Source organism: Teleopsis dalmanni, chromosome X (genome assembly GCF_002237135.1).
Source record: "Teleopsis dalmanni isolate 2A chromosome X, ASM223713v2, whole genome shotgun sequence".
Lineage (NCBI taxonomy): Eukaryota > Metazoa > Arthropoda > Insecta > Diptera > Diopsidae > Teleopsis > Teleopsis dalmanni.
Window position 1 is genome coordinate 35,600,968 of NC_051848.1, and position 26,474 is coordinate 35,627,441.

The following is a 26,474-nucleotide window of genomic DNA, read 5'->3' on the forward strand; positions in this document are numbered from 1 at the left end:
TGCATATGTATCTGTATCAGTTCTTCTAAATAAAGCATAGTGCCTCCCTTATTAGTCTTTCTAATAGAACTTTGTTATGAGAATAAGCAATAATATAGTTTAGAGAATAATTTGTTGTTGTTTATTTGATAATCACCTCATTACTGTCCTCTTTAATATAATTGCCGACACACTCATAGCTCAATATTTGATATTCTCTGAGGCCCCAGATGATCCGGTCATCTAAAACTCTGCCGGTTACACCGCAATGTCTGTGGAAAAATATTGCTACTTGATATACAGAGAGTGTGTCCTATCAAGCCACATTTGAGCTGACTGATTTCTTCTATTGTTTCAGTTTTCTCTAATGCTAGACCACAAATCTTCTTTGGTTTCAGTTAACTCCAATAACATCACTATTTTGAGAGAGATAACTAAAACAAAATATCAATAACCTCAAAGTATTTGACTTTTAGTATTAGTATTTAACTCATCTCTCTAAATTAAGTACTTAAAGACAATAGAAAGCAGCAATAAAAATACTAAATCTACAAATACATCAGGGATAAATGTTTTTCATACCCAGAAGAAGCTGTGGATGCTTTTTAATACTGGATTTTTAAGTACCGATTTTTATTTTTAAACAGTGAACAGCCATTTTTTTCCGATAAAAATATTTATATTTTATTATATAAATAACAACAACGGTATTAGTTTGTATATTGTTGTTGTTGTTAATCGGTTAACCTCCTTGAAGAGTATAGGGCCTCAGTCACTCATTTCCATATAGTACGATTGTTTGCGATTACTTTTAATTAGTTCTACGATTTTCCAAATGTACAAGTCTAGGCATGTAGCGATTGTCTCCATAAAGTTCTTTTCATTTCCCAAGAGGATTCCAAACCAGTGTTTTACGACATATTTCGGTTGAATCCTTACGAAGCGTACGGCCAATCCAGCGCCATTTGCGTTTTTTTTTTTTGAAGCTTACCATTGGTTCGATGTTGCAATTTCGGTAGAGTTTTTCATTGGTTACAATATTTGTATACCAAACTCTTAAAATTTGTCTCAGGCATCTATTTACGAAGCTATATATTTCCTGTATTATCGTTTCTGTTGTGAGCCATGGTTTATAACCATATAATACCACTGGAATGACGTTTATTTCGAAAGTTTTAAGTTTAGTGTGTGCTGATGACAATGACGAGCACCAGACTTTTCTTAGCTGAACGTATGCGTCCTTCGCTTTGTCTATGCTGGCAAGTATGTCCTTTTGGCGCTATCCTTTGCGGATATAATACTACCCAGAGAGGAAAAAGTTATTTAGTATACTATACTATACTATCCAGAGAAGAAATAGTTTATAAGCATTTTCTATGTACATAATTTATTTAAGTTGAAGCTATTTAAGTGAGAAGTATAGTATATAGTTCGTATTTCAAAACTTCTATTAATTTAATTCTCACACAATGAAAATAATAAAGTTATATTTTATGATAAATTAATTTTTAAGTAATTTTTTTGAAATAAGTTTTCCTATTTTATTCTTGATGTTGATCCTTTTATGTGCGGTTTAGCATATTATTAATTAATAAAGCGGAAATCAACACTAAATTTAATGACAACGTAAAATGTTAGTTAGCATGAAATAATCTTTGACTTAAATAAATTTATTTATTTAAGCAATAATTAATAGAAGACAATATTTGTGTTGGTAAATCAAAACGAAACTTATTTTCTGTTTGTTTAAATGGGTGAAATCTTTGTGTAATCGTTGAGATACTTTCAAAGTAAATGTTTTAGTGAAAATGCATGTTGGTTTCTACTTTTTATTTTTGTTTACTTTTAATGAAAAATAAAAATACCTCTGCGAACCCATTTAAAATTGACCTAATTTCCGTTTGTTAGACGTGCATTTCCTCACTTTTTCCTTTAACAAAACCAACAAAGTTCGAATTTCCTATAGTGAAATTCATGCAAAATAATCAAATCGTGAAAATCTTTTGCATAAATAATAATGAAAATGCTAAAAAATCACTTTCCACTTTCACGAAATTTACTACTGAACCACATGCAAATGGCTCAATGAACTTGGCAGCCAAAAATGTTGATTTAATTGCGACATTCATGCGAACCATTTTCAAATAACAAATTTTCAACGCCGACATTATTGGTTTTTCACAGGCGACTGTCATGATTATTTGTGCGTATTTCATTCCATTAAAAGTTGAAAATGCCAGGAAAAACAGCAAGGAAAACAATGGAACTGAAAGGGTTTCATTCGTTGGGTTTGCTACTTCTTTTGTTTTTCCTTACTTTTTTTTCGTTTTCATTTATTCATTTTTTTCATTTAAAGCACCAAAAATTTGTTACCAGAAAAACCGAAAATGATGAATAATGAAAATGGAAGAGCATACCATAGATTGGATGGGAGCGATACATTTGCGGTGCTCGGTAATAGACAAATTTAAAATTAATGAAAATTCTTTCAATGTTTGGAAAATTTCACTGTATTTATTTATTCATTTTTTTTTTAATTTGTAAAAAAAAATTATTTATTTTTTTTCAGTGATTTTCACTTATATTATAAGCTGAATTATTTAATAGTTTAAATAGTTCCAAAATGATTAGAGATTTGCAATAATCGAAAGTGCTACTAATTTTAGAGCAGGATTTGACTCAACAAAAGTGAAGTTTAAAGATATGCATTTCTCATGCTTGAATACTATTGTGACTCCCACAGTCGCGAAAAGCTCGAAAGTCTAGTCAATGAGGGATTTTAACCACCCTAAAAACACCTCTTGTTCGGACGAAAAGTTTCTTCAACAACCACCGTTAGCTAATACGTCGGAAGCAACTCTTAGAACCTGTATCATTCTTTTTAGAACAGAGTTGATTTTGATAAGGCCCCACTTCATCACCGCCATTTTGCTGAAATTTTCATTATGTATCAGATCCTCTCATAGAGTAGAAAAAGCCATATATCGAGAAAATTTTTCCTAAGAGATGCTGAACGAAGCTCATCGTTCCTTCAATTTTAAATTAATTTTTATTGATTTATATTTGAGACTGTGTAAATAATAGAGATTAAAGATAAAGATAAATATAATTTTTTAAACAATTTATAAATATTTCAATATTCTTACTTAAGAGATGTGAACCCATAGGTTATTGAGAATTTTAGATTAATTTTTTAATCATCACATTTTAGACACTGTGAATAATAGAGACTTAAAGTTTTTGGATTTCTCAAAGATAATTGTTAAGACAATTTATTTTGAAAATAATGAATATTAATAATAATTTATAAATATTTAAATTTTCTTCCTTATGAAATATGGACCCATAGGTCATTGAGTTGTTTCATTTAAGAACAATTTAAGAACAATTTTTTAATTGATCATATTTCAGGGTCTGTAAATAATAGAGACTTAAAGTTTTTGCATTTTAAAGATAATAATCAATTATAAAAGATATTTTATAGTTTATTTAAACAATTAAATTTAGTTTTAAATTAGAATAGTTACAAGTTCACATTTTTAAAATTTTTTTAATTAAAAATTATAGACAGACATAAATTTATTATTAGCTAAGTGCTAATGTAAAATAGCAAAATAAATATTTTGTTTATTATTCATATACAAAAATTTTTTTTATTATTTTATTATTCTTTTGCTTACGAAGTAAAATAAATTTATAAATTTATGTTATTTATTTTACTGCCATAAAAAATATATATTATTATACTCTTATTTATATATTATTTTTATAAGATCTCTCTCTTAAAAACAATAGTTTACATTAAGAATTTATATTTTTTCATCAAAACGGACATTAAAAATCAACTTATTAGTTAAATTTTTATAAATATTATTTTTTATTCATTAATAACATTATTATGTTGAGGCTAGTTGAGTCAGTGCACCTGAGCACTTTTACTCTCTATTAACTGCGAGGTTTCTTCAAAACCCCTCTTTGCGCCTTGACTGGATTATTGTTTATCACTTCATCAGACTAAGCAATAATTGACCTCAGATCTGCATACCTTCCCGAGGAACCTGTAACCATTCTGAGATTTGATAACGCGGTGTTAGTAAATTAAATTTCACTTAAAAAATATTATTTATTATTATTATTTATTAATTTTTTATTTCAATTATATATTAAATTTTACTTAAAACCAAAACTTTGGTGATGATATTATTTTAAAAAAAATATTTAAACATTAGTTTATCTCCCATAAAACATATGCGTAAAATCTGCATTAAATGAAATTTTATAAAATATTTTACACAAATATTAATTTTTATAACTAATTTGGATTTATCATTAAATTTTAACTATAAACCTAAATTCTTAGGTTAGGTTAGGTCATACCGGCGATCCCAGGGGGATCCATTTAGATCCATAGTCTCATTGTGCTACCGTATTACTGAAAACCCAAGAGCTAAAACCATCTAGAACCTTTGGCAGAGCTTATAATGCTATTTAGCAGGAGGTCTTGAAGTTCGCCAAGATCCTCAAAAAAAAAGGCCCCCAAAAATTTAAGGCAGCACCGCACATTTGCCGGGCAGGTGGGAGGCACTTTCGTCATCGTCACCACAACTGCGGCAAAAATGGTTGAAAGGGAGATTCAGTCTCCTAGCATAATTACCTAGAATACAATAACCTGTTAGTAAACCTACTACAAGACTGATATCTCGGCGTGGCATCTCTAAGAGAGATTTCGGTTTAAATTCTTAGGATTACATTATTTTTAAAAGTTTTTTAAAATTATTTAAAAATTTTAGACAAATCAAGGACAAGCGTATGATATATCTTATCTGTTGAATAAGATTTTATAAAATATATTATAAAAATGTTTATGCATTATTTCTGATTTCGATTAATAATTAAATTTTTTTTAAAAATCAAAAATTTAAAGTGATGTGATTATAGCGCAAGCATGCTATACTTAAGCTTCATTAATTTGGCTTTGTACCCTTTGTTGTTAGTTAAGTGCTTGGTTAAAACACTAAAAACTCACTTTTATACCTGAGGTAGGTATAAAAGAGAAATATTGTGTTGTACGCAATTGTCTTTGAATTTAATATAAAAATTAAATGTATTGGTTAGAATAATGAGGAATGATTTATCACAGGAGTTACTAATTAAATAATTATTTGTTTTAATTTTTTTTTATATATGCTTGTATACAGGGAAATCCTTCCTTAATGTGACAGTCGATTGTCAAAACTTGTCAGAATTCATATATATTTTAATATACTTTGATATTTACGTTTTATTAAGTATACAACTATCATATTTTTAATTCCAAGTAAACTTGAGGTAATATGAAAATGCTTTTGACGTTTTCGATGGGTAAGTTTGGAACCATTTTTTTAATCGAGATTCAGTTTTAGTGCATTTTTAAGTTTGAAATTGGTATATCACAAGCAAAATGTTTAATATTTCAGATCACTTCAAACCGCTTTAGATATTTTGATAGAGTAGCACGCAAGATTACTTTGAAACTAACTACTATGTTATATGATTTAACAAAAAAGCTATGATTTGGTTCGATATATGTATGTGTTTATAAATAAATAAAATGTTTACTAAAACTACAACAAGTTTAGATTATTCTTAAATTTGCATCAATATAAAATTTAGATTGAATCTGGATTCACCTTTTGAAAACGCCATTAGCAAAGTATATCTCAACCGCTGGTGCGTTATTAGGTCCATATATCCTTTAAATATAGGGTTAAGCAAACTTGTGATTAACGAAGATAGAACGAAGATAGAACTGAAACTATGCTGAGGCTTGCAGTAATAACTTGTTAAGACCATATATATATATCACATCCATATTTTCATTATCAACCCAAATCACAAACTGGTAATCATATGCTTTCAGCATTTCGAATTAAAGGTTTTGTTATACTATCGTCATTTCCAAAACAAAAAAAAAAGCAATCAGAAAGACTTCTATATACTATACTTCTATACTTCTATAAATATGACGGTTTTGTTTGTTGTCTTGTGTACTATAGCGAAACATGAGCTTCATCGCAGTTGAAAATCTGTTGCGAATAATTGTCATTCAAAAGCTGTTGATTCGAGCACCCAATCAGTGTATGTTCTAAACATTGAATAGTCAGTCACTCTCTTCCATTTTTTTTATATATATATTATAAGATATGTATATTTAGACTTTGACATTATGCATAACATACCTATTTTTTTTAATATTAATATTAAATATCATCACTCCAAATTAAAGCGTTTCAGAGTATGAACCCTTGAGCTGCTCTTGCATGTGCTTCATTACAGATACACTCATACTTTCTAAAGCATCATTAATATAGTCCTACTTCACACCCATTTCTCATTTATTTACACTGAAATTAATTATAATTCCAACTCATTAACTGACTACAGCATGGCTTCTGCGACCCAAACCATTAGCGCATCATCGGGTTCAGTCGCAGTGAAGGAGCAATGAGACAAATTAAGTTGAGTAATTCATTTTTATTCATTTAAGTAATTTTCCAACTCCCATACCATGGAAAACTGGATAACTGGCGCCGGAATTGCACTTTCACTTTGTGTTTTATTTAAAAATTTGAAAAAAATTTTCACTTCCGTTCCGTAGTTCACTTCTGCCGCTGACCTTTTTCACAACTAAAACAATTTTCCGACTTTCATTTTTAACTTCCACGTTGGTTTTTCCGCTCGTTGGTCGACGTGTCAGTTTGGAAAAACTGACACGTCACTTATCAATGATATGAAATTTTCATGGAAAAAATGATTTTACATTTTTCACTGCAGATGAAATAAAAAATAATTTCTGTTTGCCAAAACAACAAAATGGAATTAAACTTCAATTAACTTTGATTTTTTGTTATTTTGCCAAGTTTTTTTTTTCTTCAATTCTACTTCAATTTTTTTTTAAATTTTTCTCGATTTTTTTTTCCAAGTTGAGATTTTTCCTTGACTTTACTTGGCTGGCATGTCTTCTGCCAGCAGAGATGATTGGGTACTTTTGCCGGCTTTTTTTGTCTGTCAATCATTTTTGTTTTATTTTCAATTTTTTTTTTTCAACATTGGACTACATGGTTTTGCTTTTCTTGAAATTTCCCAATGCTTCGTTTACCCAATGCTTTCAACTGCCTTTGTAGGCTTTTCAATTGTATCGAATTTCACTTAAAATTTTTTTTTGCTTTTCGATTTTAATTTTACTAAAGTGCGGCGGTACGCATTCATGCAAAAAAGTTGTCTCAGGTCTAGTAGGATTTCGTATAAGAAATCGCTTTTTGTTTACATTGCTTCATTTTTGGGAGGATTTTTCCATCTTCCCTTCCAGCAAATGGTGGATTCGGAATGAATATGGTTTCGATTGTTAAGTATAAAAGCAGCGAATTGATTTGGGATTGACATTTATAAAATTGTAAATTCATTTGAACATGTTTGAGGCATTTGATGAAGATACTTTCCATCGCTTTTCATGTTAATAAATCAAAAAAAAAGAAAAAAAAATAAACATGAAAGCATTTTTACAAAAGATTTCAGTAGCTCCGGGGCTAATAACTACAAACAGCTTTTTCAAACTATTTCGAAGAGGTATACAAACGTACTTGGTAATTCGGTAAAGTGATAAAATTTTATATACACTTATTTTTAACACATACGACGTTACCGAGTTAACAAATTATCGAGACAGCAGAACTGATAATTAAAGTTAAAACATATCCTTAACTTGGTTGAAGAATTATTATTCTAATTTAAATTTAATTTAAAATTCAGGTATTTAGATTTTAAAAATTAAATATTTCGAAACGAATGCTTCTAAAATTCAAATATTAATAATAATTCAGAAATTCTTTGTGTTCGGTTTTGTTGCTGACATATTTTTTTATAAGAAGTACGGGAGCGAAAGTCGCAGATACTGTGTACGTCTCCTCCGTCGAAAAGATGTTATCTTCCCAGCTTGCAAACCATTTTGAATATTATGTCAACGTATATCAATCAATAAATTATTCATTACTTCATTAAGATAATGATTTATAAAAAGATTTTTTAGAACAGTAGTGAACTACAACAACAAAAATTCATTTTATATTATTTCAATTAATTAAATTTTTGGCTAACCATACAGTTCTTTCGAGTATTGGCAAATACCCATCATCAGTGGTCTTTGAATTATTTTTTATATTTAATTATTCGTAAATAACTTTTTAAGACTGCAAGTAACAGAAATCGAACTAGTGCCCTGCCAAATTTGAAGCTCAGAGCCAGCTTTTTACGTTCGCATATTTTTCTGGAGTTTTGTTACTATTACTATGAAAGTTTTTTATTAACAATTTTACTTGCTGTGTTTATATTAGAACGAAATCATAAACCAGCTGTAGAATAATTGAATTAATTAATTAATTATAATTTTATTTTCAATTGTTAAATTTCAATACTATTCTGTTCGTAGAGGCATTATATATTGCATGATTTGTTTTTTCTTATGTATAGAACCTAATGTAGGAACGCAATGCTGAGAAAGTCATGCTAATGTTACTCCACTAGTCGGTCGGACGAGACCAATATTTTGTGAATATATTGATTTATTTTATAAAAATTTATTAATAAAGAAAAATATAATTATAAAGATATGTACATGGCGTGAACGAATAATTAAATTCTGGTGATTTGTGGTGAATGTATATAGTGTAGTTAAAGTAATTAATATTTTATTTCCCAAATTGGTAATTAATTTGTGATATCAAAGGATTTTTTCTTTAGAAAGAAAATACATAAATATTTTCTATTTTTTATTTAAAATAAAATATATATTTTTTGAAGGTGAATGCAAAAAAAACCAATTAACAAATTAAATAAATTTTAAATAACTTGTTACCACTTTCAATGGTCTTAGAACACTTCGAAAAAAAAAGTATCCTTCCATAAGAAATGTAACTCTTAACTATGGGTTGAAAAAAACATAAATACAGTTAAACATGGGAAGGAATAAAGTCGAGCCATGAATTATATTCCTACTTTCTTAGCAGACAGCTTAAATCTAATTTAAAGTATCCTTAAATTACATTCATTTAAATACATAAGCCAGTGCTTTTGAGAACAGACTTATGAAAGAAAAGTTTTTTTGGATTCTATTACTTTAAGCAAAAAAAGGAAAAAAAACATAAATGACAAAAAATCCTTTAAGTAAACACTTTTACATACTCAGGATTGTGCTTATGGCATTGGCATTATGCAGCAATATAAGAAAAGGATGTGAACTAATTTTCCGCTTCAAATATATTCCAGTCCTTTTACGCATATGCTTAAAAGTTGACCCTTTTTTATACATACTATACATATATATATATATATATATATATATATATTAAAATTTGGCAGAAAAAAAGTGAAATATATTATGTAAACGAAAAAGTTTTTTATTTTTTTATTTTTTTATTTTTTCATTTTTTTTCTTTTGTGAAACCAATAAAGCATATAAATGGACATAATCGTTTTTATTCTTGTTGTTGACGCTGATTTTAGAAAGGAACTTTCCCATCATTTTTTCCTTTTCTATTGAAGGCAAACGTTGAAAAATCCTTCGGAAAAAAGTCCTTCGGACGATATTCAACAAGAAGGTAAAAAGAATTACTAAAGATTTTATAAAACGTACGAAATAATAGAAAAACTCGTAAAAAACAAACGTGTTACTCGTCTGACGGCAATTTAGTTGTGTGCCAGTAACGGGGGGAAATGGGGGAAATCAAATTGGTTATTGTATAGATTAAATAAAAAAAAAAGGTTGAACAAACTAAACATTAAGGATAAGACATCTACAGAAGCTCAGATTTTTGCAACTTTAAATAAAGGAAAACTTTGCAGGACTTGACGGCTATAGTAAGGAAGAAGCTTATATTTGCAGTAACAACATCCCCTAAGAGAGAATTTTATTAAAATTTTTATTAAATTTTATTAAATTTTTTATTAAATTTCAAATTAAATTTTAATAAAATTACTATATTCAATGGTAATAAAACTTAAATTAAATTCAAAAAAAAAATTATTGAATTTTTACCAAATTTTTATTTTAATATTAGTAAAATTTGTTTCAAAATCTAAAAAAATATCTAATATTAATAACAAATTTTTAAATTTGAATAAAATTTGTTTAAACATTAATAAAATTTATATTCAATTTAAATAAATTACTAAATTAAATTACTAAATTACTTAAATTTGTTTCAAAATCTAAAAAAATATCTAATATTAATAACAAATTTTTAAATTTGAATAAAATTTGTTTAAACATTAATAAAATTTATATTAAATGTAAATAAATTACTATTTAATTTAATTAAAATTTGACATTTCAAAAAAAAAAATTTTGAATTGTAATACAATTTTGTTTATATTAATAAAATCTGTTTCAAAGTTAAAAAAAAATTATATATATTAGTATATATATATATATATATTAATAACAAATTTTTAAATTTTAATAAAACTTTTTCAAATATTAATAAAATATGTATTAAAAAGTGATAAACATTTATATTAAATTTTAATAAAATTTTTATTAGTTATTCATTAAAATTTATATTAAATTTGAACAAAATATGTACTGAATTTGAATAAAGTTTATATTAAATTTTAATAGAATTTATATTCAATTTGAATAAGATATATATTAAATTTTAATTAAATATATATTAAATTTGAATAAAATTTATATTAAATTTGAATAAAATTTATATTAAATTTGAATAAAATTTATATTAAATTTTAATAGAATTTATTTTAAATTTGAATAAGATATATATTAAATTTGAATAAGATATATAATAAATTTTAATAAAATTTATATTAAATTTCAATAAAATTTATATTAAATTTGTGTAAAATATATAATAAATTTGAATAAAATTTATATTAAATTTGAATAGAATTTATATTAAATTTGAATAAGATATATATTAAATTTGAATAGAATATATATTAAATTTGAATAAAATTTATATTAAATTTTAATAAAATGTATATTAAATTTGAATAAAATTTATATTCAATTTGAATAAGATATATATTAAATTTGAATAGAATATTTATTAAATTTTAATAAAATGTATATTAAATTTTAATAAAATTATTATCAAATTTAATAAAATCTATATTAAGTTTCAAGAAAATTTCTTTTTAATTTTAGAAAAATTTTTTGCAAAATTTTAAAATGCCAACTCATATATTCTAATATGATATTATATCTCATGATTAAAACAAAAAAATTCATATAAACCTCGATTCATGCTCATCTCTGCATCGACTATAGATTTTCGAAGAGTAATCTCTTCTATCTTCAATGCAATAAACATAACGTAGTTCTCCAACACTTCTAACAATGTTTCTGACTATTGACAGTTTTTCGTTTATTTCTTTCAATATTGTTCTAGAGTAACCACTTCTTTTGAGATCCATTACAGATCGTATTGTAGTGTTATTTGAGTGATCTCATTTGAAGATTTTCGGAATGTATGGCTTACAAATTCATGTTTTCGGTTTTCACATTACGTACGTTTTTTTTTGTAAAAACAGACGTTTTGGACTACCTTGGTGGTTTCTTAGATATTCACCTATGAAAACTGGTTAATGTTCTCCTGAAGATTATAAAGTGAAGTACTTACCTCTTCTTTATTTCCATAATAAATGAAAGGGTTTCATATAAGAAGATCAGATCCTGGGAACTCATTTAAAGGCACCGCGTAAATACTGCAAGGCTTACTGCAGCTCTCTCTGAGAACTATTGTATAGAAATCAGTGCAGAGAAACTGCACATTTCTTATAACAGTCACTGTAGCCGTCATTTTTCATACTGGGAAAAAAAAACAATTAAGTATTTTCTTTATGAATACTCAACTTTGGCCCCTAGAATAACTAGGTTTTTAAACAACTACTTTTTTGACAGTGGTTAGATTGTTCTTCGGTAAAGTTGAAAGTTCTGTTTTTTGTTTTTTTATATCTTAATGTTTCTTAAAAAGAATTTGGTAGTAAAATGACGAAAATTTTCTAATTGTGCCCATAATGAGGACTTGATTTCCAAATATAATGTCTTCAATTTCTAAATCATATTTTTATACTGACATATTCGTCTTTAAGCTCTTAAATAGATGTATTTAAATGATTTAGAAATTCAAAAATAGTTTGAAAAAAAATTTAAAAAGATTTAATGTTTTAAAATTCATTTGAAAATGATTAAAATAAACAAAATATTTATAAATGGTTTGGGAAAATAACTGAGAATTATTTAAAGATTAAAAATTTGAAATTGGTGCGATTCATTATAAACGTTATTTTAAGTATTATCATTTAAGAAGAATAATAAACTTCTCGAACACTTATAATCTTAATACTCTTCTTTGTAGATTAAAAATTCTTTTCAGATATAATAGCAAAATAAAGTAGGAATAAACTTCCTTTGTGAGTTTTCATAGTAATTTGTGGAATATCCATTTAGTGTTGATTTTCCTTGTACTGAATTGTCTGAATTGCTTTTTAAGCAAAAAATTTTTCCAAAAATGTATCAAAATATATATTTACCGTCTACCTTAAGTCTGCTTTTTCAAAGTATATATAAAATATTGTCTGAATAGCAATTCCTAGCAGTCTATATTTATTCTCCAATGTATTTACAAAATCCAAATGAAAAGCAAATGAAACAAAAAATCCCTAAATGCAATTACGAACATAATAATGGGATTAGGCAGGATATTATTTCATTAATTTACAGGACGATAATACACACTGAAACTACACGTTCATAAAAATATATAAACCTATATATATATACGTAGACAGAGACATAGACATATATCCTGTACACATATCCTGTCATACAAAATGAAACATTGGCAAAGAAAACCCCAACACAGACAGCAAAGTATCTTGTGCTGGGGGAATCCCAAATGTGATATAAAAAGTAAGCAACAAAAAATTACTCAAATAAATTTATGTATACTTATGATGAAAAAGTGCCAACATTGTCATTGTACATAGATACGAGTGTACAATTAAAGCAGTAAACCAGTAAAGATGATTAAGGACCAAACGGTACTTAATGACATGTTGCCATATTTACGGTATAATATATGAAATCTTTTGAGTGTTAATATTTTAAAAATATTTAAACCAACGGAAAAGGTTTTTAATGTTAATTGCAGAAAAAAAATATTAAATAATAACCATATATTATAAGAAAACACACAGCATTGCTTATAAAGACTTCGTCCTTTAATGAACCAGAGACCCAAAAAAATTTTGTCAATGTTGCCCGAGCAAATGTTGGAAAACTTCACCATTCATGTGCATTAAATTTGTTTGGAGTTTTCTTTGTGGCTTATTTATTATTTGTTTACTTCCTATTATTTTATTTTTTTACAACTTTTTCATGTACGAAAGAAAAATCCTTTTCCATTGCTTATAGACAACTTTGCACCATTAGCCTTTTTATTCGGAGCTGCCGTTGTGCTGTTGCTGGTGCCGGTACTGGTGCTAGAGCTGGTGCTGTCGATATTCCCACTTGCATTACTAACAAGTCGCAAGGCTCATATGCAGACACTCAACATCGTGCATATGCAGTTAGTTAAATCCTGCCCGCGGCTTTTTACAGCTCGTTTTATTGAAATGAATTTTTTTTCTGTTTCAACTGGAAAATAGACTGTTAAAGTAGGCCTTTAACCCGGTTTTGCATGTACTTATGCAAAGTGTAACGTTTTTTTTTCAGTATCTTTATTACTTACTTTCTTATTTTTAGCCATATTTTTACAGCTCATACGTTATATTTTGGCTGCTTCTAGAATGGACTGATGACCTTTCATTTTGGCACTTTAGGCGGCATAAGGTTTAACGACCCCACCGATGAGTTTAACAGGCATTGAAGGCATTCATTTGAAAATGAATTTGAAGTTAAAAAAAAAAAACACAAATTCTAATTTCCGTAGAGTTTTCAGTTTTTCATGAAGGTTTTACCAATTAATAAATCAAAATTTTTTCTTATTACGAAGAACGAAGGAAATTTTTCAATGAAAAAGCATTAGTCAGATATTAATTTGTAATCCATTAAATATTTTCTAATTCGGTGCCTGATACCTGTTTAATATTTGTTTGAGTTTTGAGAGTATGTTGGTTCATAATTAATTTTCTAATACATTTTTGGTTTAATTAACTCAAAGTCAATAAAAGTTGATGTTGGCTCAGTCGTCTAAAACTTAAATACGCCTTTAACTTTAGAAAGAATTTAATGACAGCATATGTAGTCTTAAATTATTTACGGACAATAAAACATATATATACTTCCAAAGACCACCGTTGAAAGATATTTGGTAGTATCTGAAATACATAAATGTTGGGTGGTGTGGTCCAATTAAAGAAACCGCCAATAAAAAATACTTGGCAGTATCTTAAACAACTATATGCTTGGTATGATGTTCCTAATAAATAATTCCAGATACCACCAATAAAAGATACTCGGCCACACCCTAAACAGCTATATGCTTGGTAGGGTGTTCCGCTAATAAATTATTGAAGAGACCACCAATGATAGATAATTGGTGACATATGACACAGTTATATGCTGGGCAGAAGAGGGCCGTCGAAATATTATAAAATCGCTGATATGATTATATTACTCGAAGTAATATACGTTGCTAAATAAAATCAAATTTATACAAATTAGAATAGTCAGGACATTTCTTGTAGATCGTAGTGAATAGCCAGATTTAGATGATGTAAATATGTTATAAAAGGTGCATAGGCTTCCAATTATAGTGTCTACTGATGAAAATAGAGAAAGGAATGGAGTTGGTGTGTTGAACAAAGTGTTGGAAAGGCAAGAAAAACTGAGGGTTTAATTTTTTAAATTTTTTAAATTTAATTAAAAAATATTTCTTTGCTTGTAAATAAATGCCTTTTTGTCTTACGAACATTTTGAGATAAAAATCTTATTGACAAGACTCTTACTTACTCTTGTGCAATCGACATTTCAATCCAGTTACTTACTGGTTTTTTTTCGATTGATATTAATTTATTTATTTATTACTGCAAATTGGAATAAACATTCTGTATAAAATACTCTTAAAATACTTACAAGATAATAAGTAGTTGGTGAACCAAAAAAAAAAAACAGATTATCTACAAAAATCATGTTAGGATTATTATAAATTATTTTATTATTATAAACATTATTTATTAATATTAAACGTTATAAATATTTTATCGTCCGTTATGACGGTAGCGCCCATTTTAGTTAATTTGAACTATTGTATTTAATAGAGAGGTTTCGAACAGTAGTTAATTGTAACAACAAAATTTTAATTTAGCCAAAAATTTAATTAATTAAAAAAATAAATAAAAATTTATTTTGTTATAATTCACTTCTGCTTCTGCTCACCGCTCTAATAATTAATAAAATCAAAAAAAAAAAACAGCTCGTTAGATCTTAAATTCCAAATTTAGTGTCACTTTAGTGCCCTTCTCAAGCATTTGACAAGGTGTCTAAATCACGAATTTTATTTTATTTTATATTATTATTTTTTTGTTTTCATTTTAAATAAAAGTCTAAAAATGTGCATCAGACTATGATAAGCCAATTTTCATTAGCAAAAACTTAAACATTCAGTAATGTTAAAAATATTTACCATGACAGGAGAACTGTTGAAAAAAAGTCATTCCCATAAAAAAGAACTGTAAAGTAAAGCGGAAAAATAATAATAACACTTCCACAATTGCATTATGTTTTCATGAGAATTTTTCCTTTCAAAATAGCAAAACATTAAAGTCATAAAAAATTTAAAATTTGTTCAAGCGAAAAGCGAAATATCACAATGGACATATCTCCAAGTCCCAGAAGGAGAAAACCTAGGAAATGCTAGCTTTAAAACAATATTAAAAACCACTGACATTAACTTTCAAAACAAAACAATAAAAATCAACAATGGCTAGTGGAAGCAACCGGCAAGGACGACGACGATAATGTCAACAGGAACAGGAACAACAGACAAAATGCCATAATTCGTTTGACAAATTTCAATAACATTAACAAAAAAAAAATAATAAATTTTGTGGAAGAAAACATTTATGGTAATAATATAAAAGGGTAAGACAAGCAGCGACACTTATTATTTATATAGACTCTCTCTACCTATCTCTCTCTCTGTCTATCCCACAAATAGACGAGTGGTACTTCACTTTTTACCTAGAATATGTTCAGCTCAATGAATTTTCATTTTGGTTTAAAAAAACTTTCAAGAATGAAGGCATTGTCTTGCTATTATAAAAAAGATATTGAATTACATTACAGCACATACACTGAAAAAAATTACAACGATTAATAAAAAAATCCAGAAAAATAGTACACATAATATTTCCATAAAAGAAATTGCAATATGTAATATTAACTGCATACACACGTTCACGAACTTACAAAATTTTAATTATCATCAATATTAATATTAAAAAAATATTAGAATTAAAATGAAAATAAGTCAAAAAAAAAACTTCATAAATATTTACAGCATTTTTCATTATTTAAGTTCAGAATTTGCAGAAAATCAATATTTTTCTTATACCATTTTTCCACTGCTTACTTAGTAATCTACTTAAGTAACTTAAGACTTTGTCGTTTCCATTTACATAAATTACTTATTGCATGTGAAAGAGCTTTTATGTGTCAGAAAGTTCTTTGAAAGTTTTAAGAGAGCTTCTGTTTGAAAAATTTCACTCAATTATATATCACATAAAACATGAAATATATAGTTGATATATTAAATCATTTACATATATATATATATTTTATAAATCTATTACACATTTAAGTAATATGCAATAAAAATAAAGATTTTATTAAATCAAATATTTCAAATTTTTACCATTTCCCTTGTGGGAAATTTTTAATCTACTTTTTCTTGTTTTATTTTTAAGTAAGTTGAAAATCACAAAAGCGCTTTGTATGGTAAATGAAATTTACTTAGTAAGTTACACTTACTAAGTCAGCTTTGTACGAATACAAAAAGGAATTAATAAAGCTTTGATTTCCCAGTGAAATGAAACACTGCAACGATGACAGATTTTTTGTAGTAAAAACTAACACTTCCCAAACAGAAAGCACACTGAGCTTTGCGTAGAAATGTCATAAATCTTTCCGTTAAGTATTTCCAAATACCAGATGATAATGTTAGCTCGCAACCTTGTATTCTCGTTTAGATTCTATCAAAACTACAAAGTCACAAAAAATGAAACTAGTTATAATCTTTTCTGCCATTAAACAGATTTTATATTTTGTCTCCAGAGAAACTTTGTTGAAACGACAAAGCAATAAATGGTGAATAGTCAGATACCAATACAGATAGCAATTCCTTTAATTTAAGTTCTAAATTTTCTATTAAATACGTGGAATAGTAGTTCGAATGTCGAAGAAGCTTTCTGAAGCACAAAGACACCATTTTTTTAACACTATTATGGAAATTGTACATTTAAAACCAATCTTTAGTACTCGGTCTTTCGAAAGAGGTCCAAGATGTCTCCTTTGAGGACCTTATAACAATAAACGAAAATGGAAATAAATGTGTTTTTATATCAGGCAAGAATAGAAGCTCACAGCTTAGCACTATTTTTTAAAGATCTATATTTGAGATATCCACTAAATTCTTAGTGGTTCACAAAGATTCACGCATACCTATGTTTGCTTCTGGAACAGGTTTTATGAAATATTTTTTGATGTAAAGTATAAACTAGACCGATTATATTAAAGTAAAACGAACTGCATATATGGTATATATATATATTAATGCTAATGAAATACAATTCTATATTCTAATTCTCATTGGCTTTACTAAATGACACTTTTATAGATTTTAAGGCAAATTACATTTAATCATGTGATTAAGAACTGATTTTAATATAAACTATTAAAACGTTTATTTGTTGTTGAACTATCAAAGTTTGGTACACTGGAAAAACTTGAAAAAATAACTTATATTTTGCGACGTTTATTGACATACGTTAAGTTAAACTTATCAAACTTCCAACAAGCGAGCTCAAGCAGCTACAATGTCAATAACTCCAGTTGTCTAGGTCTAGCTATATATCAAACGATAAAAGTAAAAGCACATGTAGGTAATATCTGATAATTGCAGCATAAATTTAAAATAGCTTTAAGTAAACTTGGTTCTCAATTCTTTCAAATAAATTTTACTTAGCAGTTATATCAAGAGAGGTAAAAATTATATTACCACAAAGTAAATTACGAACACTATGTCTCTGAGAATAAATACCAATAACGATGGTACCGTTAATTATTAAATGAGATAGCAGTTAAGATATAGAACAATTTGAATTCTTAGACAAAATTGATTTCAACAATAGGTTGTTGAAGGTAGAAAATTGTATTGTAAACCTTAGGAGTCTTTGTAGAATTGCCAAATTACAGTTATAAAAGTTAAAATTTTCATTGTATATCTTTATGTAGGGGAATAGATGCTATGATATATATGAAATTAATTTTCAAGAACTGCAAACGTTGAACCTTGATGCGCCTGTCTGTCTTGCCACACATTCCCTGGTATTAAAGATAATTCCAGTGCTTGAGCCAAACCTCTATACACTTTGTGTTGGGTAAATGAGTTTCAGCTTTTAAGTTTTTTGACGAATTTTACTTGAAAGCCTCAATTGATCAAAACATCATCTCAAAAAAGTTAATTTTAGTTTACGGAACAGAAAGAGTTTACACTACACCATACGGAATATATAACATATAATATTCGGTCAATCATATATACATTTATATAAATACTATAAAGTGCTTCTGGTTATCCTACAGCGTAGTTACTTTCTATTCAGTTGGCAACTGTTGCAGTTAAAAAATCTACACAGATCATAATACGATATTTATCTACGAACCTGAATCCATTTCATATATCTTCTCCTATCTGTCTGCATAGCCCTATTGAACTATGTATCTGCTCATAATATTATTATCTTAATATTGTGCTACTCTGTTAACCTGAAACCGTATAATATATCTTCTTCTATCTATATGCATACTCAGTATTTTATTTGAAGGCTAAAATATCTTCTGCTGAGAAAGTTTCTAATATCAGACAAGAGGCTCACAGAATTATATTAAATTTTGGACATCTACGTTTGGGATATCCAGTAGGTTCTTTTGGTCGTAGAGTTCCATAGTGAAATGTCTATTGAATCGTGTGATTGTCTCAGCATTTGTGAAGAACCTGTTCAGTTGTTACTTTTTGTTTTTTTTTTCTACTTATTAAATACTTCGTTTTTAAACCAACTTTATATACCATGAAACCATCAGTTTCTTGAATTTGTGACAAATTGTAAAAATTATATTCATGCTTATATTAAATTCATTTTATCTAAAATTTCAAAAGTTTTTTACACCAAAAAGTAAAGTTCTTTATGTTCCAATGTTTAGAAGGCGACATTTTTATATTAACTTCATCGGTTCTGTTTGTTCGTGACTTTTTGTTTAATTTACGATGCTATAACTGCGCTGAAATCTCATTACTTACAGAAATAATTCACATAAAATTATTTACGACCTATGAAACGGAACAGTTCGTCAAATATTCCGGAAACGACAGATGAAAACCAAAAATCACTCAAATTTTATCACCTCGTAAAACGCAAATATGCATTTTTCCAACGTTTAGGCATTTAAGCAAAATTCTATTAAAAAATTATTCAGAAGCTAGAAAGGCAATAATGCCATCAACCGCCCCTTTTCGAGAAGCTTCAACCTTAGCAGAGATTTGGAAATAGGCCTGCCCGTGAGCGCTGTCATAAATTGTGACAACAAATTTTACAACATTAAACCATTTACCTAATGAGAATTTTAGTGCCGTCATTAAAATTATTTGATTTTCTTCGTTTTAATTTTTAGGCCTAATAGAGAAATCCAAAGATGTGGCATTTTTCTGCTAGGTAAACTCGCTTTACGGATTTGGAATGCGAATTCTTGACTTTACTGCTCTAAAATATAAATTAAATTTCTCATTTTCTGAAAAAGCTAAGCATTTTGTGCAGATTTTATTTCATATAAAAAAGCACTTCGATTCTCATAGGCAATAATATCAACTGGATAAAAATTTATTTTTTGTAAATTATTTTCTACTTTATATATAAAAATTTTTTCAAGACAACACGATTACAAATAAATGCATATGATTACACTATATACATAGGTTTGTATTACATGTATTAAAAAAAATATATATCTATGTAATATCATATAATATCTTTAGGCAATTCTGGCATATCTGGTATCTGTTGCAATTAAAAAATTCCGTACAGATCATAATATGATATTACTTTACATACTTGAATCTATTTTACATGTATTCTCCTATCTATCTGCATAGTTCTGGAATCTACAAAAATTTTCCTCAACTTGTTAAACAATTTGCCCATTGCTTGTCTGCCTCTGCGCCTAGTCCCCTGCGGAATTCCAACTAATTACAGAATGCGCGAGATCTTTATAAGGCTTACGAAGTTTGTGGCCAAGCCAATCATATTTCTATCCTCTTATATCGTTATATCATAACTCTACATTTGAAATCGTTTCAGGGCAGCATATGCCTAATATGTTGTCCATGCATCGATTGTTAAATGATTGTTGTCTTCTCTCGGTTTTGGAGTTGGCAAGCCAGTTTTCCGATCCATCTAGGCATACAAATTTAACGCATGCATTAAATCGTTGGTGTTGGTACATATATTGTGCTTACTATGGAAAGTAATGAAATCCCTTTCCAGTTGTTATAATCGGCAAGGTTACACTTTTTAGGTGGCTTTACTAATAATAACTCATTCCAGTCGAATGGTATCTCTTTGAATACCAAATGATTTCAAAATACAGTTTACAAGATATAGTTTATTTTAATCTACAACATGCTATACTTGTAATAATTTATACGTATTTATATATCTTTCTAAATCAAAAATGCTTAAACCAAAATTAAACATTTAAAGTAAACTTAAAATATATATTTTCATTTTATATTTTCATTTTCTTTTAGAGCTGCACAAAAACTCGCACAAAGTGGTTCCACAAAAGCGCGTACCTCTGAAATGCCAAATACATCAGCACGCAATGGTGGTTTCTGTGGTGCGCTACAGCGCGCGCCTCCACCCATGCCTCCCGGTTTGGCCAGACGATTAGCAAATAAGGAAAATTATGGTATCGGCAAGGTAAGTCAGAATTTTTGAAAAAATAATTGAAAAAAGAACTGTCGGTCATAGCCGACTCTGAGATGTCGACGATATATGAAAAAGGAAGCAAAAACAAAATGGAGGATTGAATAATCTATAAAGCAATAATACTTGCATTAAATGGTCTGTGCATATATGATTATATATTTCATTATATATTTTAAATACATAATACTTTTCAATGAGATATTTATATGTGCGAATAAACTTGGTGAGATATATTTCACAAATCATATATATGTATATATAATATTTGCATAGACTGTGGGCAACTGAAGTCATGTGAACTGAAGTTACTAGGGGATAAAACACGGAAATCCGTGGTTAATTAATCATTCCAACAAATAATTTTTTAATAATTTTTTATATAATCAACGCAATGATCCCTTCAATGATCTGATCAAGATAAAAGAATTAATAGAAGAATTAAAAAAAATTTTTCAGTTGCATTACTGGATTTAGTACAAAAGAATTGTTTAGAACTGAAATCTATTTTATTGAAACAAAAAAAAATACCAAAAAGAAGTATTATGTATATGAATGTGTTTATATTCTTTCAAATTTGCAGTTATCGAAAAAACAAATCACAGCATTATACTTAAATTTTAAAGTTATAGTGAACATATCCATTTTCGTTTAAAAATCAGAACCTGAAAAAGAGGTATATATTAAAATTTAGACTATTTGTAATTTCGTGGATTCAGTGGAGTTAAGGACCCTAATAAATAATAAATAATAATAAAATAAAAATCAACACCGAAAACTGGATAGCTTGTACCTAAAGATACTATTAAATATAGATTAGATTATAATGATAATAGGCATCCATTTCCTTTTAACAATCAGAAGCTGAAGAAAGATTTTCTTAAATACTCGTTTTTTTAAATTTTTTATATTTATTAAATGTACTTTAAATTATGATGAGGATCGCTTATTGAATTATCAATAAGTAAAGTAACTTATGTCAAAACTATCAAAAATTTCTGACAACGGACTTCAGATAATAAAAACAGATATACAAATGCAAAAAAATATACAGAGAATCTGTTTCAAAGTGTTAATTATCATAAGCTTAATGCTAATTGTAATTAAAAATAAGTAATCACCTTCCTTCTTTGAGATTCGTAATTAAAGTAAGGTATTTATATATTCTTAAATTATATGGTATATTAGGTCGATATTACCTGTATTTGTGACATGAACTTTAAACGTAAGAAAATAATGTAGTACTCGTGTACTCGTGTATAGGTTTAAGTTACTAACCTTTGTGATATGATAATTAAGTATAACTCTTACAAATCACATACAAACTAGATATAATTTATTATGCGGGCTTGAAAAATCAGTATCCGTGATAATATACAAATAGTTTATCATCTTATCTTTAAATTCCAGTAAATATTTTGCACCAAAGTACTAATATATATCTTAGAGAAACACCGACTACTATCTTTAAGTTGATTTTTCAGGTCTAGCGTACAGACGGTGTTTTATCTATGGTATCACATCGGGTATTATTTGTGCTGAAGTGATTTTTGCTACACAAATCTACTAGGCCTAGCGTTATCTTGCTATTAAATATTCAATTAAATGGTATGTAATTCAAAGAAGTACTTGAAAAACCTATAGTTCAAAAAAACTAAGACTTTTTCAGTGCCTCATATGATACAAAAGATATATTAAAGAGTTATTATAGGGCGGAAATTGTTGCAAGTATTGTAACAAATTTAAGGTCCTAAATTTTTGATAATATTTATTATTTAGTTTGTTTTTTTAAATATTCTCCGGATCACTAATATCGCCTGTATAATTTAAACTAATCTAATTAAATATTTTCCGAGTAAATTATATTAGTCTGTATATAATGTCACAACATCTTTTTTTGATGCTTTGTATAAAATTTTAAATATATGTATAGTAATTTATATTTAGATTTATATTTAAACGTATGTCTAGGAATATTATCTAGATTAACAGATTTTATTAGTCTGTATATAATATCAATACATTTTTATCTTTTGATTCTTTATTTGAAATATCTAGAATATCTATTTCTATATCTATATCTATATCTATATCTATATCTATATCTATATCTATATCTATATCTATATCTATATCTATATCTATATCTATATCTATATTTATATCTATATCTATATCTATATCTATATCTATATCTATATCTATATCTATATCTATATCTATATCTATATCTATATCTATATCTATATCTAGATCTATATCTATATCTATATCTATATCTATATCTATATCTATATCTATATCTATATCTATATCTATATCTATATCTATATCGATATCTATATTTAGGTGTATATCGAGACTAGTAAATTGTATTAGTCTGTGCATAATATCACCGCATCTTCCTCTTTCGATTATTTCTTTAAGATATTTGGAATACATATGTCATATCGTTCGGCGCTTTAAACTAACGAAACAATTTAGAGTCTAGCTTGTATGTTCTTCTATAATGGTTAGATCGTTTTTTCATGGTAGAATATAATCCTGAACAAACTGATTGTAATTAAAATGAGTTTCTAATCGATATAAAGAATGGTACAACTATATACTGAAATAAGGTGTAGATAAGGTGTTCGAAACCAGGATTAGTTGAGCTAATCCAGCTTTTGATGTATTACCTTATGTAGTTACAAATAAATATTTGTATGTAGGGTGTTTAATGAATAAATTTTCATTTTTATTATCATGAAGGAAAGCTTTTAAATTTAAATGGAGTTTAAATGTTGCATGAATTTAAATTTTCAGGCAGAGATAAGTATCGCATTAGCATGTTGTTTAATGACGTCTGCATACTCACAAAGCAGGCACCAAAAAGTACAACAAAGCTGTCAACAGCGTTGCTGTCATATTGTTTTAGTTGTGCTAAAGTACTTCTTGGAATCAGAATAGCCAACTACCGCCCCATTACCGCCCCATAATTTAGCTGCATAAATCTAATTTATATTGCAATACGTAGCAATTAAGATCGCTATCAACGACACGATTTCGTACAAAATGTGTTGCATGCGACACAAATAAATCAAAATTACACAAGTAGCACACAACAAAGAACCAATTTCATTCAATTTAATACCCCAACCACTCCAATAAGCTCTTGAGTCCTTTGCAAGTCTAGGGTTAAAGACGTGTTAAAAAATGTTAAAAAAAAAATGCCATAAATAAAAATTTTTGCATACCAATTGCACTGCACTCAATTTTTGGTATCGTATCATATGCTTTCGTTTTATAACGCTTTTCATATAATAAAAAGCATTTAATTTCTGCAGGTTAAGGTAATGTTGCGTGTCTCGGACACTCATACCGATGCCGAGAATCCACATTTCATGTCAGTCGATAAAAAGAAACGTCAAGTTACGCTGACAGATCCGGTAACAGCGAGCTCAGTCGCTGCATCCTCATCACAGGAGCGTGGTCCAATGGTGGCGGCGCCCAAAATGTTCGCTTTCGATAGTCTTTTCACAGCGGAAGATCAACAGGTGGGTTGGGATATAATAAATGCAAAATTTAAAATTTAAAATGAATTAATTTAATAAATAAATGAAGTTTAAGAAGAGAAATAAATAATAAAAAAAATTTGTCTAAATTTCACGGAAATACTAAATCAAACTTATTTTTTCTTCCATATCTTCCATGTCTCAATGCACATTTTTAATGCTCCGCAGTCTGATGTTTGTGCGTCTGCATTGTCTGAAGTCATACCCGCCGTTTTGGAAGGTTCCGATGGTTGTCTGCTTACAATTGGTTATCCAAGTTCCGGTGAGTTTTTTTGTTGTTTTTGTTAAATTGTCTTAAAATATTCTTCACCTCCAAATGCATACACTATTATTGCACAATCTCGCCAATTGTTCGGTATTTCCTGGTATAGAGAATTGCAATAAATTTCGCGCTTGTCTTAATCTGTGCATGCTTATCATATACTTTCTTCTTTTTCATTTCTCCTCATACCTTGTATTTCTCTTACAGGACAATCGAAAACTATGCTGGGTGCTGTTAATCCACACAGTGAACTAGGAGCCATACCATGTGCTATCTCCTGGCTGTACAAGGGCATAAACGAGCGCAGACAGAAAAGTGGCGCAAGATTTTCAGTGCGCGTTAGTGCTTTGGGTGTTAGTGCCACAAAGCCGGACTCCAGTTCAAAGGATTTGTTGGCAGCACACGCAACTGGTAAGTAGACAGATAATAGAAAGGCTTACTAATATATTTATATGTACTTTATAATGCTGTATATGTGCATAGTACATCTGCATAATAAATGTGTCGGTCCATATTTAATTAGGAACTCTTGATGAAGTAACTTCAAGACAATACATTAATTTTGTAATAATACAAAAAAAAAACAAACCAATGGAATCACACAAAGTCTATAAAAATGTGGAAAATTGTTTATTTAGAATATAACTCAATCTTTCGATTTAAGAAAGAAAGCATAAGAACTTGATTTATTGACCATGAAATAAAAGAAAAGTACAAGAAGTTTCTATGTAACGTATTGTACATTTTCATAAAAAAATTAACCGGAATTGTTAAATAAAAGTACAAAAAACTGTAATCAAACAAAATTTATTTATATATTGACATTTGTGTCTACTTAGCACATTGAGTGTAATAGCACTATACCACCAATAGATCCATTCCTCTGCTCATTTTTCGTAGCCATAGAGATATGACTTTTGACTCCTTTGCCGAAGTTTGTTTTACGATTTTCGCAAACTATGCTTATCTTGGTCTTTAAACTGGTTATTTTGACTTTGGAAATAGAAAATAATCATACAGGGTCATGTCAGTATAGCATGAGTACGGTGTTTGGTCAATGAGACTCGCTTAATTTCTTTCACAACGATTGCATCATGCGATAGCAGAACACTCACAACTATAAAAATCTATTTTTATAGGGCTCTCTATTTTTATAGAGATATTAGTTTGAGAAATTTAAAAAATATAAAGGGTTTCCAAGCAATCTGCTTGTCTTATTCTCGAGTTTATTTCGAAATCATCTGATAATTATTCGTTTATTAACTATCAAGTTAGATTATGCAATACACTCCACTATTTTTAGTTATTTTTTTTTATATAGTAAAATTCTATATATATCGTAAGTAGTATTTAGAAATCTTAAATTTTAGCTCAATTCTTTCTTTGGTCTCTTTGAAAGTAGGTTACTGCTGCATATATATTAT

At 27.9% G+C, this 26,474-nt stretch overlaps 1 protein-coding gene across 2 annotated transcripts in view; it reads left to right on the forward strand.

Annotated features, from left to right (window-relative positions):
* Positions 1–26,474, forward strand: part of LOC119687783 (kinesin-like protein CG14535) — a 118,945-nt gene that overhangs the window by 84,906 nt on the left and 7,565 nt on the right. For both annotated transcript variants that reach the window (XM_038102270.1, XM_038102271.1), the window contains 4 exons: positions 21,057–21,228; positions 24,561–24,770; positions 24,957–25,050; positions 25,258–25,461. In XM_038102270.1, coding sequence (XP_037958198.1) covers positions 21,057–21,228; positions 24,561–24,770; positions 24,957–25,050; positions 25,258–25,461 — 680 coding nt within the window. The remainder of the gene's footprint in view (positions 1–21,056; positions 21,229–24,560; positions 24,771–24,956; positions 25,051–25,257; positions 25,462–26,474) is intronic.